This window comes from Jaculus jaculus, chromosome 2 (assembly GCF_020740685.1).
Source record: "Jaculus jaculus isolate mJacJac1 chromosome 2, mJacJac1.mat.Y.cur, whole genome shotgun sequence".
Classification (NCBI taxonomy): Eukaryota; Metazoa; Chordata; class Mammalia; order Rodentia; family Dipodidae; genus Jaculus; species Jaculus jaculus.
The window spans coordinates 214,161,819-214,174,290 of record NC_059103.1 but is presented as its reverse complement, the minus strand read 5'-3'; the positions used below and the strand labels follow the sequence as shown (position 1 = coordinate 214,174,290).

The window sequence follows — 12,472 nt, the reverse complement described above, 5'->3', positions numbered from 1 at the left end:
TGAACAACAGAAGAGGAAACAAAGCCACTATAAATCAAGAAGCAACAAATTACAAGCCCAAAATATAGCTTATTTAGGAATGGCAAATCTGACCATCAGATTTAACATATAATTTATCCTGATATGGAAGGCACAATTAACACTTCTGGCTCAGGCCTATATACCAGGTTTATTTGGCGGGTACTCACCTGGTGTAATCCCAGTTACCTTTTGGGATGATTTTGGTCTCAGTTATATTACACTCCTGTTTGGGTTCCTCTTTGGTGCATTGTGGGTTCAAGTAGGCTGACTGGGTCATTGGATTCCTGCTCTGGTCACCAGTGTTGGGTGCTGTGATCTCCCTTCCCTTGGTCTCTGCTGCTTGATGGCGCTTGCACTGGTGGTGGAGCAGGGGAGGCTGTGGATGGTGGATCTAGTTCTCCTGCTGGTCCAAGTGATCCTCTACCTCATGAACTGCTCCTCTGTTGTTTGCTGGGTTTTCTACGTTTCTTGTGTTTGTGAAGAGCTCCGGTGTGAGTGGAAAATCTCCTCACCTGGCTTTTCCTGTGCTCAAGCCGAGCCTGGCAGATGTGGCCCCGCGGCCCTGGTGCTGCCGCTGCTCTAGCTGCTTCTGCCTGCCTGTATGGGTTCTGGATGCTCTGCATCTCTCCTTCACTGTTGCTGTTGGTAATTTCTTATACACCTCACTTTTTAGTAGAAGAGTGTATTTTGGTGGCTTTTTTATTTTTATTTTTTGGTTTTTTTCTCCCCTAGGCTGCTTTGGGGTGGTTCCTATGCCACCATCTTAACCAGAAGTCCCTGTCTGATTTTAGGATAGCAACACCTGATCATTTTCTAGTCCCCTTTGCTTGAAATACCATTTTTCATCCTCTCACCCTAAGATTGTATCTGTCTTTTATGGAAAGGTGAATTTCTTAGAGGCAACAAACAGTAGGATCCTGACCATTAATCCAGTTTGCAACCCTGTCTTTTCTTTGGGGCATTGAGGCTATTGATATTAAGAGTTATTATTGAAAGGTATGTATTTATTTTACTATTCTTGTTTTGTAGTTCTTTCTATTTTTCCTTTACTTTCTTGTATAGTTTATTTTTGCCTATTTCCTTATGTGTGTGCTTCCCTTTCACTTCAGCATGAAGGATCCCTTCATGTATTTTCTGTGGTATAGGTTTAGTGGTTATATATTCCTTTAGCCTGTTTTTGTTGTAGAGTGTCCTTATTTCTCCATCAATTTTGATGGGTAGTTTTGCAGGATAAAGTAATCTCCATTGGCAGTTGATATCTTTCACTACTAGGAATACATCATTCTAAGCCCTTCTGACTTTTAAAGTTTGTGTTGAGTAATCTGCTGTTATCCTGATGGGCTTGCTTCTATAAGTGACTTAATGTTTCTAACTGCTTTAAATATATTTTCTTTGGTTTGTGTGTTTAGTAGTTTAATTATAGTATAGCAAGGAGAGGTAATTTCCTGGTTTTGTCTATTTGGTGTTCTAAAGGCTTCCTATATCTGTATTGGCATCTCCTTTCCTATTTGTGGGAAATTTCCCTCTATGATTTTGTTGAAAACACCTGCTATGTCTTTAGAGTGAAATTCTTTGCCTACTATGCCCTGAATTCTTACATTTGATCTCTTCAGTGTCCTGAATGTCTTGAAAATCCCATTCATCCCTTCCTCTTAGCTTGTCTTTCTCTTTGTTGGACTGTATTAGATCTGCCACCTGGTCTTCTAGTTTAGATATTCTGTCCTCTCCTTCATCCATTAAACTGGTGAGACTTATAGAGTTTTTTATTTGACTTACTGTGGCTTTCATTTCTAGTATTTCTAATTGTTTTTAATTCAGTATTTCTATTTCCTTACTCATGTCTTCTATTGATGTTCTTATTACATTAAGTTAGTTTCCTATGTTCTCCTTCAGTAGTTTGTTTTCTTCTTTGATTTTTTTGAACATGTTTATAATCATTTTTTTTGAAAACTTTGTCAGACATTTCTTCTAAATCAGTGTCACTGGAAGTTATTTCTGTTGGATTTATAATTTTTGGAGAATTATATTGTCTTGACTTTTTGTTTTTCTTTTGGTATAATGTAGAGATTTTTGATTCTTAGGTTAGTTTAATGCTTGGGTTTTCTAATTATCTGCACTGTAAATCAGATGTTATATATCTTCAGGGTAGGAGCTTAAGGTGCCGGGTGTGGCTCTTATATTATTCTTAGAGTAGAAGCAGGAATGACCCTAAGTGTCGACTTTGCCCGTTGTGCAAGTATTGTAGTACACTGGGTGGAGCAAAATACAGGCAAATTCTAAAATTCAACTGAGCACTATACACACTCAATCAAAACCAGCATGGAGTACTTATGCAAGAGTGGGCATTAAAACAAACAGATAATCTAACAAAGTCAATGTCCCTAGGGTATATGTTGCCCCACACCCCTAATCCTGTCAACTGGTAGACTGAGATTCCTGGTCTGTAATGGGTTCTAGATCAGCCTGTGGCCAAGTGAGACCCTGCCCCAAGAATGACAGAAAACAATGACAAAGGCACTACAAGTCAAGAAGCAATAAAGAACAACCCCAAAATACAGCGTAATTAAGTTTTATATTTTATTCTTACTTATTTATTTGACAGAGAAAGAGGGACAGAGAGAGAGAGGATGGGTGCGCCAGCATCTGCAGACACTGCAAACAGACTCCAAACACGTACACCCCCTTGTGCATCTGGCTAACATAGGTCATGGGAATTGAACCTGGGTCCTTTGGCCTTGTAGTCAAATGCCTTAACCGCTAAACCATCCCTCCATCCCAAACACAGTGTATTTAAGAATGGCAAAGCTGACCATCAATCAAATCTAATACATAACCTGCCCTGACATGTAAGGTACAATTAGCACTTCCAATGTAGGCCTATATACCAGGTTTTGGAGCAGCGATTGACAGATCTAAGTAGGCCCTGTTACCGTTTTTTTAAATTATTATTTCTTTCACAATTCTTATTAACATTTTCCATGATTATAAAAAATATCCCATGGTAATACCCTCCCTCCCCCCCTCCGCATTTTCCCCTTTGAAATTCCATTCTCTATCATATTATCTCCCCATCTCAATCTAAAATTATTTTTATTTATTTATTTGTGAGAGAGAGAAAGAAGCAAAGAGGAAGAGAGAGAGAGAGAGAGAGAGAGATTGAGAGAGAGAGAGAATGGGCGAGCCAGGGCCTCCAGCCACTGCAAACTCCAGATGCATGTTCTACCCTGTATATCTGGCTACATGGGTCCTGGGGAAAGGAACCTGGGTCGTTTGGCTTTACAGGCAAGCACCTTAACTGCTAATCTCTCTCTCCAGACCCCTGTTACCATTTGGAATGGCTTCCAATCTCACCTATGTGTTGTGCCTGCTTGGGTCCCTCTTTACTGCGCTGTGGGCGTTGCTAGGCTGGCTGGGTCAGTGGGTCCGCTACATTGGTCATCTTTTCTGGGTGCTGGGTGGCTGGTCTCCCTTCCCCATGTCTCCATTGGTTTCCCACACTGGCTGTTGTGGGAGGGGAGGCTGTGGAGGGTGCCTGAAGTTGTACCTGAGGTGTGTAGCTGGTCCCCATGGTCCTCTTCCTCAGGATCCATTCAGCTGGTCCATGCTGTCTTCTCCTTCAGGTTTTTGACTTTGTTAAGAGGCTGGGTGTGAGTGGAGAGTCCCCCCACCTGGGTTCTGCTCCTGTGGCTCAGGCAGGGCTGGGCCTGGCTTGCTTCTTCCCAATGACCCTGATCAGGACCGGTGCCGGGCTCAGATTCTGGCTGGTTGCGTGGTTACTAGAAGCTCTGGGTTTCTTCTGCTTCTCTGCTGTGCTTGTTAATTCCTTATACACCTTCACTTTTTAGTAGAAGAGTGTATTGTGGTGTTTTTCTCCTTAAATTCAGGCTGCTTTGGCCAGCCACTACACCACCATCTTAACAGAAGTCCTACTCTGTCTTTTTTCTCCCTTCAGACCCCTGGATCACTCCAGGGATCCTCTTGTCTCGGCCTGCCCAAGTGCTGGGACTACAGCATTGCCCCTGACTTGCAGGGTTCTGAGTACCATTTTGGTCTTTTGTGTGGCAGAGGTCCCAGCAGTTACATGGATCCTGGCCTGAATAGGGAGCTGGGGTCTGCACCCCATTCTCTCCACCCAGGGCCAGCTGCTGAGGACCGAGCCGCCATTGTTATCCAGTGTGCCTTCCGGCAACACCTGGCGAGAAAGGAACGGGTCCAGCGTGAGCAGGAGCGCCGGGAGTACCTGGAGCAGATGGAGAAGCTGCAACAGGAGGTGAGCAGGACCGGCCAGCAGAGACGCGAGGCCCGGCCCGGCGGGGAGCGGGGAGAGCCACGAGCCAGGATGGACGGACGGGGACCCTAGGCTGTAAGCAGTGGCCTGGGGCTGGGGACCCTGACCTGGGGCCGCAGTGACCTGGCGCGGCCCGTGGCAGGCCTACTTGGCGCTGGTGCGCAGGGAGCAGGAGGCGGCGCGGCGGCAGCGCGAGCAGGAGGAGGCGGCGGAGCGCGCGAGGCGGGAGGAACTGCAGCGCCGCCGCCGCCTGCTGGACGCCGCCTTCGAGGGGGACGTGGGCGAGATCCGCGCCGTGCTGGCCGAGGTCCGTGCAACGGGGCGCGGGGTGCGGGGGGGAACGCGGGGGCAACGCAGCCGCCGGTGACCGCCCCGGGCCGCAGGTGGAGCGGGCGCTGACCCGCGAGGGTGTGGGCCACTACGAGGCGGGCCAGGCGCGGCGGCTGCAGCGGCGCATGGCCACCGTGGAGTGCGAGGACGGGCACGGGAACACGCCGCTGTCCGAGGCGGCCGCGGGCGGGCAGGCCCTGGCCATTCAGCTGCTGGCCGAGCTGGGCGCCAGCCCCAACAGCAAGGTGGGCGGGGCGTGGGCGCTGTTTGCGGGGTGCTGGGTGTGGGGCGTGGACGCTTGCGCGGTGCCAGGCTCCAGGGCCTCTGGGTCCCTCCGCAGTGCTCACCGCCACCGTCTTTCCCACAGGGCTCCTTTGGCAGGACGCCGCTGTACCGAGCCGCCTTCGGGGGTCACCTGGAAGCTGTGGAGGTGCTCCTAAAGCTCGGAGCTGACCCCCGCGTGTATGCAGACGATGGGAGCACTCCAGAGCAGGTGTGGCCCCGGGCACACCGGAAATCTCAGCACCGCAGTCCGAGGCAATCAGACCGGGAGACTAGCCTGGGCTACCCAGGGAGATGCACACCCCTAACTTGTGCATGCCAACCCCACCCAGGCTTTCCTTCTGTGGGTGCTACTCTGGGCCTGACCTTCTTCCCCCCACCCACCGCAGGTGAAGGGATGTGGGCAGAAGTCTGGGGGTGCAGAGAGGACCCACCAGAGCCAGTGCCTGGAGGACATGGAGGGTAGAAGACTGGTGGGCAGCTACAGGGCTGGCAACCGGGAGCAGTGGGAAGTGGTGCCCGCAACATTCCCTATCAAGAAGGATGCCCATGTCAACCCCTGGCACTAGAGCCAAAGACCATCCACAGCCCAAGTAAAGGTCCTTCATATGACCCCCACCACCCATACACACTTAACTCCAATTGGAGATTTCAGCCTAAAATGTAAACTGTCAAACTCTAGACACACTTCAGAGAAAAATCTTTGAGCCCTAGGGAGTAGTGAAAAATTCTTAGATACAATACCAAAAATATAATCCAAAAAGAAAGAAATTGGATTTTATTAAAATGCAAAACTCTTCCTCTACACAAGACCCTGCCAAGGGCAGATAAGCACTGACAAGAAGGAGTATCTGCAACCCTACCTGACAGCAGGCTTGGCTGAGATGTAGAAACACTCAAGCCTCAACAGCAGACAAGCCCACCAGGAAGGAGGGGCAGGAAGAGGACCGTCCTGCACCGCTGAGTCCTAGTCACAACACCTGACCAAAGGCGGGGAGAAACCCGGGACTGGTAGGCAGCTGGCATGCTGGATCTGGTAGACATGTAAAGTGGCTTGCCCTTTCTGCAAATACTTTGACATTTCTTGAAAATCTTAACATGCATTTAGATGCTAACTCAACAGTGGCATCATTCGGCATTCATTCAAGTAAAATGGAAGGATCCACACCACAGCTTTGTTGGTGCTTCAAACTAGAAATTGCCCTGACACCCTTCAGTGCTGAAAGGTGGCCTGCCCATGCCATTGACTGCCTCTTGAGCTGAGGATGGAGCTGGAAATGCGTGCTACTGCTTGGGCAGCTCTCCAGAGACTTGTGTGAGAAAATGCCAGTCTCACAAGTTACATGCAAGACCCCACCTACATAGCATTCTGAAAACGACAAAATTTTGGAAACGGGGAAGAGATTAGAAGAGAGAGGTGTGGCTAGTGAGGAAGAGCAGCTTGGATCAGGGAGGTGACAGGCAGTTCCAAATCTCAATTGTAGTGAGGTTATGTATGTCTGCCTATGGTAAATTGTGCAGGACATACACATGTGTGCATGCATAATCACTGAAATAGCTTGAGCCTGGACGGTCCTGCTGGTGTCCAGCCATGCTTTGTACTAGCTAGGTGAGAGGTCACCCTTGGGGAAACTTGCTAAGGCCCTATGGGAATATTGTATAACTTTTGAAAGACCCTGTCCTATAAAATATAGTCATCTCAAAGTTAAAAAAAAGTTTTCCAAGGTAGGGTCTCACTCTAGCCCAGGCTGACCTGGAATTTACTATGTAGTCTCAGGGTGGCCTCGAACTCACAGTGATCCTCCTACCTTTGCCTCCCAAGTGCTGGGATTAAAGGTGTGCACCACCATGCCCGGCTTCAAAGTAAAAATTTAATAAGGTTACCCAGCGTGCAAAGAAACATCACATACCTAGAAGAGAAACATCAATTAATTTAATTGAAACTGAAATAACAGATGGTGATCTGGCAGACAAGAACGCTGAGAGTATGGGACAGGGACCCAAGCTCCGAGCCATGGGAAGTTGTGTCTGCAATGAAGGCTACTTGGCCACCAATGCAGATTGGACTGAAAAGATGTCAGCCAATCAGAAGAGTTAGTAGTAAAAGTGATCTGAAACGAAATAAGAGAAAAAGGATTGGGACAAAATGACCAGAGATTTCTGCTTTCATGTGGAGCAGTAGGGACCTGATGTACCTGAGACAGGTACAAAGCCTGAATACACAGAAAAACTTCCCCCCAAGACACTGAAGCAGCAAGTCACAAAATGACCCCAGAGGCCAAAAAGTGAAGGGAGTCCTACCATGGGATGTCCAGGCCTCAACATAGAAGGGAGATCATGCAGAGCACATTCTCTGAGTTGAGGTGACAGAAGTAAGAGTCCAGGGCAACTATGGGGGCTTGTGATGGCCAGTGCCAAGGAGAGCTGCAGAGAGAGAGTCCCAGAGATGTTGGGGGTCTGGTGAGTTATTAAGTTGAGCATTCATTGGCTCCTGTGTGTGAGGAATGTACAAAAGGCTGAGAAAGAACCATCTGAATGATGTAGAGGACCCAATGGAGTATTGGTAACAAGCCCTCATGCACACTGAGTAGCGTGTTAAAAGAATATTAGGAACAAGCACTTGTGGGTTTTGAGTAGCATCCTCGATGGAACATTGGTGTTTAGAATTCACAGGCATCATGTATTCAGTTTGGTATTGAGTATTCATAGGTGTTGAACAGAGTACTCAACGGAGTATTGATATTTAGAATTCATGGGCACCAAATATTCAATGGACTGTTGGTATTGAGTACTCGTAGGTGTTGAATGCTCAGTGGAGTGTTGGTGTTGGAGGATTGAGTATTGGAGTATTGAGTAAGGTACTCAGGAGTGAGAAATAATTATTCTTACAACAGGTGCTGCTTTGATCTAGCCCAAAAATCTTGAAGCATGACTCAAATGATAAAACTTTCCAGGTAATTGAAATATTTCCAGCAACATTCAAGGATATTTGCAAAGATATGAACACATGTAGCTTCAAGACACTGGACTGATCAGGCAGTAAGAAAGCAATTCCTAAGAGCCAGAAAATTACACTAGTCAAGGTTGTACATTGGATGTGTAACAAAAGTCACAAGTACTGGGAACAGGAAATGCAAATGTCTTATCGTAAGTGTCCTCAGCTCTGTGAAGTGTGTGATGTCACGGGTTCACTGAAACCCTAAAAAAACTACTAAAAATGTCAAGAGTTGCAGCCAATTAGGGAGATAAAATAAAAATCTAAAAAACATAATGCAAGGTTGGAATGTGGCTTAGTAGCCCTAAACCCACTCCCTATCCTCTGCACCCCAATATCAATTTAAAAGGAATCAAGAGGACTGGGGAGATGGCTCAGCAGCTAATGGCACAGAAAGAAAAACCTTTGGGTGAACTGCTGCCAGTTCAGCTGCAATTGAGAGATTATAACCTTTGAGATTGGGCCAGTTGATCTGCGTTGGGGCAACAGGAAAAATGTAGACTCTTTTGAAGGGACCTGAGTGCTCAAGGAATGTCCTATTCTTCAAAGTCTGCTTTATTCCCAAATTTATAAACAAATTGGCACCCTACCTGGTATTGTGGAGTGTAAGAAATGGAGGAAAGAGAGGGTCATTGAGTTTGCAACACTGTCTTGTGTTTTGGAAATGGCCATGGGCAGTGTGAAGCAGGTTTGCTGGATGCCTGTATGGAGACCCCATGGGGCCATGTGGATGAACCGTGGAGATGGCTGCTAAGGAAAGCTGCTGGGCCTGATGAAGTTTTCCAGGACTGTGAGTAGCCTAGCTGGAGGAGTGGAATTGGAATGCCAGAGACTTGTTGCTGGTTAATCGAACTTGGAGATTTGTCATTGGCTAGAGTTGTTGGACTTGAAGCTACAGAGTTTGATGTTTTCTCTGGTTGTTTTAAATCCTGTGTTAGTTGAATATTTCTTTGCTATGCCCAGTGTCATCTTTTGCAGTATGAATGTTTATTCTGTGCCATTATGAATTTTTTGAGAGTTTTTTTTTTTTGGTGTTATGGCTCAGATAAAAGATCTTGGACTATGGGAATATTTGAACATCATTGTGATTGATAAAAACTATGGGGACTTTAAAAGTTGGATGAATGCATTGCATTTTACATCATGTATGGTTATCAGTTTATGGGGGTCAGGGGCAAAATGTGGTGGTTTGACTCAGGTGTCCCCCATAAAGCTAGGTGTTCTAAATGCTAGCTGATGGGAGATTTGGGAATTAACACCTCCAGGAGGCAGTGCTATTGTTGGGGGTGGGCTCATGGGTATTATAGCCAGTTTCCCCATGCCAGTGTTTGGCACACTCTCCTGTTGCTATGGCCCACCTTATGTTGGTCAGGGGGTGATGTCCACCCTCTGCTCATGTCGTCATTTTCCCTGCCATCATGGAGCTTCCCCTCGAACCTGTAAGCCAAAATAAATCTTTTTCCCACAAACTGCTCTTGGTTGGGTGATTTCTACCAGCAATGCAAACCTGACTGCAACTGTGGTTAGGCACTTGCCTGAGAAACCAAAGGACCTAGGTTCGATCCCTCAGGATCCACATAAGCTAGATGCACAAGGTGGTGCATGCATCTGGAGTTCATTTGCAGCAGCTGGAGTCCCTGGCACACCCATTGTCTTTCTCTCTCCCTAATAAATGAAAATAAAATTGTAAAAAGCCCATGCTAGTGGGAGACAATGGACATTCAGTCAGTCCATAGTATAACATACTAAGGAAAAATGAAAAGTGGGGCAGAACAGGGTCTAAGTCACTAGGGTGAGCAGGACTGTGGTAACAGGGGACAGGATGGATCTCCACAAGGAAGTATCTTGTAGGAGACTGGAATGCAAGGACATGGGTGCTGTGAAGGACAGCAGAGCAGTGGAAGGCCCTGAGAAGAAAGGACAATGTGGCTGTGGGGGATAAGTGTGGGAATTTTCTAGGTCTGCTCAAGGAGACAATAAGGGGTGGTGGGGACCAGTGCCCTCGCTCACTCCATAGCAGAGCTGTGAAGAGCAGGGACAGGCAGCCCTTGGGCTTGTCTTAGCTGTGCCAGCAGGTGCTAGATGCTATTTTAAAACTGGATGTCTAAAAATGTGCTTACTCGAGTATATGTAAAGCACCTCAAAGTATAAACACTGAGTCAGGTTCTGTGGGGCCTTGAGCTAATATCCTGTCTTGGAGTGAATGAAATGGGACCAACAGCCATCTAACTCTTCAGTGTATGAGGAGGCTGGAGACATGTGCTGTCAGCTGTGTTGTCAGCCTTTTGGCAGTCAGCAGCCCTTCCTGAAGCACCTTCTCACCATCTCTGCCTCCAGACCCCATCATGTCCATCCATCCTTATAGTCAGGCACAGGAGTGGCTTGCCTAGGCAGTAGGGATCTGAAACCAACCAGTTGCTGTGCCCTGTTGACTCCAAAGGGACAAGGAGGCTTGAGACCTTTTTGTTTGAGAAAAACTATATAGTCCTGATTGGGCTGGAACTCACTATGTAGACTAGGCTGGCCTCAAACTTGTAGTGATTACTCCTGCTTCTGTCTCCCGAGTGGTGAGATAGAGGTATGAGCACTCACTCTTGGCAGGCTCTGGTCTTGGTGCCTCCAACTGCTCAATTCTAGAGGGTTCATCTGCAGGTGGGTGGCAGAGAAATGAAGCTCCAGGCAGCCTAGAGGCCCATAGTGGCTTTGGATGAGTAGTGGACAGAGGCAAAAGAGGCTGGTGTGGGGGTGAATGGGAGGAAAGCTGGGGCAAAGGTGGCCCTGTCACTGGAGCTTGGACCACTTGGACTTGGACAGTGGGCTCAGGAGAACTTGTGATATAGGGTCATAATGGCCAGGACCTCTGGACCCTAACCTTCCTAAACCCTGAAAAATGGGGAAGTACCTTTATAGGTTATAAACTATCAGAGCACAGGAACTCCATGTGCCAAATGCTCTATCATTAGGTGGCCTCACTGCCCACAGTGGCCAGTGTGCTGCAGTCGTGGGACCTAAGCCTCACAGAGGCCATGCTCCAGAACATGGAGGCTGAGCGGCAGCGCCGGGCCCAGGAGGCCCAGAAGCACAAGGAAGCAGAAGCCAAGCGGTGCGCAGTGGGTACAGTGGTCACCCTAGGTGGGCGCGGAAGGCCTCTGATGGCCCCACTCCCTCCCATTCCAGCATCAACCTCAAGGTACAGCAGCTGACCAAGGAGCAGCAACAGTGTCACAAGGAGGTGAGCTGTGACCTAGGGCCTCCTTCAGGAGCCCCTGGGGAGGGCCCAAGGGCCAAGGGTGGGGCTGGCTGAGGTCTGTGGGTTTTGCCTGCCTACCAGCTGCAGCAGGCCTACTGCGAGCTCAACAGAAGGATCACAGAGCATGACAAATGTGAGCAGAAGTGCATGGGCAAGACCGAACTCACACTGCAGGTGACATGGTGTACCCTGTTTTATGGACCCTCCTTGCTCTGCACCAACCTGAAGCCTCACCTCCCAAGCCTGGTTTTACAGGCCTCCCACCTTGCACCAGCACCTGTGGGCAGGGGTGGGGTCCTGGAGGCCCTGTCAAACATCCACCTGGGGTGTCCAGGCAGCGGATGGGCAAAGCAAGCCTCCAGGTGGGTGGAGGGGACAGGCAGGTGGGAGGTCGTCAGTGTGGCCCCTTCTCCAGGCCATCAAGGATGCAGAGGCCCAAGTGGACAGACTGCGGCAGGAGGCACAGAAGGCTGAGGACATGCTGGCCATGGCCAGGCTGGAGCTGCGGGAGCAGACCCAGGAGGGTGGGGCTAGGGCCCTGGGGAGTCTGGAGGGGAGGCCAGGGAAGGGCCCAGCATTGGAATCGCCCATCTACTGCAAACATCCCCACAGAGGAGGAGGCAGAGCCTGGACTGAAGTGCCAGGTCACTGAACTCCATGATGTGCTAATGAAGGACGTGGGTGACCGAATCCGCGCTGATGGACGGTCAGTATTGCGGATGGGTGTGGGTCACTCAGAGGTGCCTACAGACTGCAGTGACCTAACGGCTGCCCTCAGGTGGCCTCTTGTCATTGACCCTTCCGGCCAGGCAGCCATCTTCTTACGCTATCAGGATACCAACTACGTGGACACCATGAATCCAGAGCACTTGCGGCCAGAGAGGATTCGGCTGGCTCTGCTGGGGGCACTCAGGTGTGGTGGGCAGGGAGGGATCTGGGCAACCACAGGCAGGCCCTGCACGCACCTCACCAGCCATGGGCCCACAGGTACGGGAAGCCGTTGGTGTTTGACCTGCGTGAGGTGAACCTGTTCTCAGCCGTGCAGCAGCAGCTGGAGGCAGTGCAGCCTGGCCTGGCACAGGCGCTGCTGAGCCGCGGGCTGCTGGTACAGGAAGGGTACCTGTCACTGCTGCGGCCCACTGATGGGCCCGAGTACAGCCCCACCCAGTTCCAGGAGGCGCGCCTAGAGCACTTTCGTCTCTTCTTTGTCACCCGGGTACGGTGGCCACCAGCTGACCAGCTGCAGGTCCTACTCCCAGTGCGTGTACAGCTGCCCAGTGGGGGCATCTAGTGCCACCCCTCAATC

The 12,472-nt window shown here is 49.2% G+C and overlaps 1 protein-coding gene across 1 annotated transcript in view; it reads left to right on the top strand.

Annotated features, from left to right (window-relative positions):
- Iqank1 (IQ motif and ankyrin repeat containing 1) overlaps positions 1–12,457 on the top strand; it is a 55,943-nt gene extending 43,486 nt beyond the window's left edge. Inside the window, exons 3-13 of the mRNA XM_045142854.1 lie at positions 4,158–4,291; positions 4,452–4,616; positions 4,693–4,884; positions 5,007–5,132; positions 10,880–11,022; positions 11,088–11,148; positions 11,248–11,340; positions 11,582–11,690; positions 11,779–11,872; positions 11,945–12,079; positions 12,154–12,457. Coding sequence (XP_044998789.1) covers positions 4,158–4,291; positions 4,452–4,616; positions 4,693–4,884; positions 5,007–5,132; positions 10,880–11,022; positions 11,088–11,148; positions 11,248–11,340; positions 11,582–11,690; positions 11,779–11,872; positions 11,945–12,079; positions 12,154–12,457 — 1,556 coding nt within the window. The remainder of the gene's footprint in view (positions 1–4,157; positions 4,292–4,451; positions 4,617–4,692; positions 4,885–5,006; positions 5,133–10,879; positions 11,023–11,087; positions 11,149–11,247; positions 11,341–11,581; positions 11,691–11,778; positions 11,873–11,944; positions 12,080–12,153) is intronic.
- Positions 12,458–12,472: the final 15 nt, after the last annotated feature.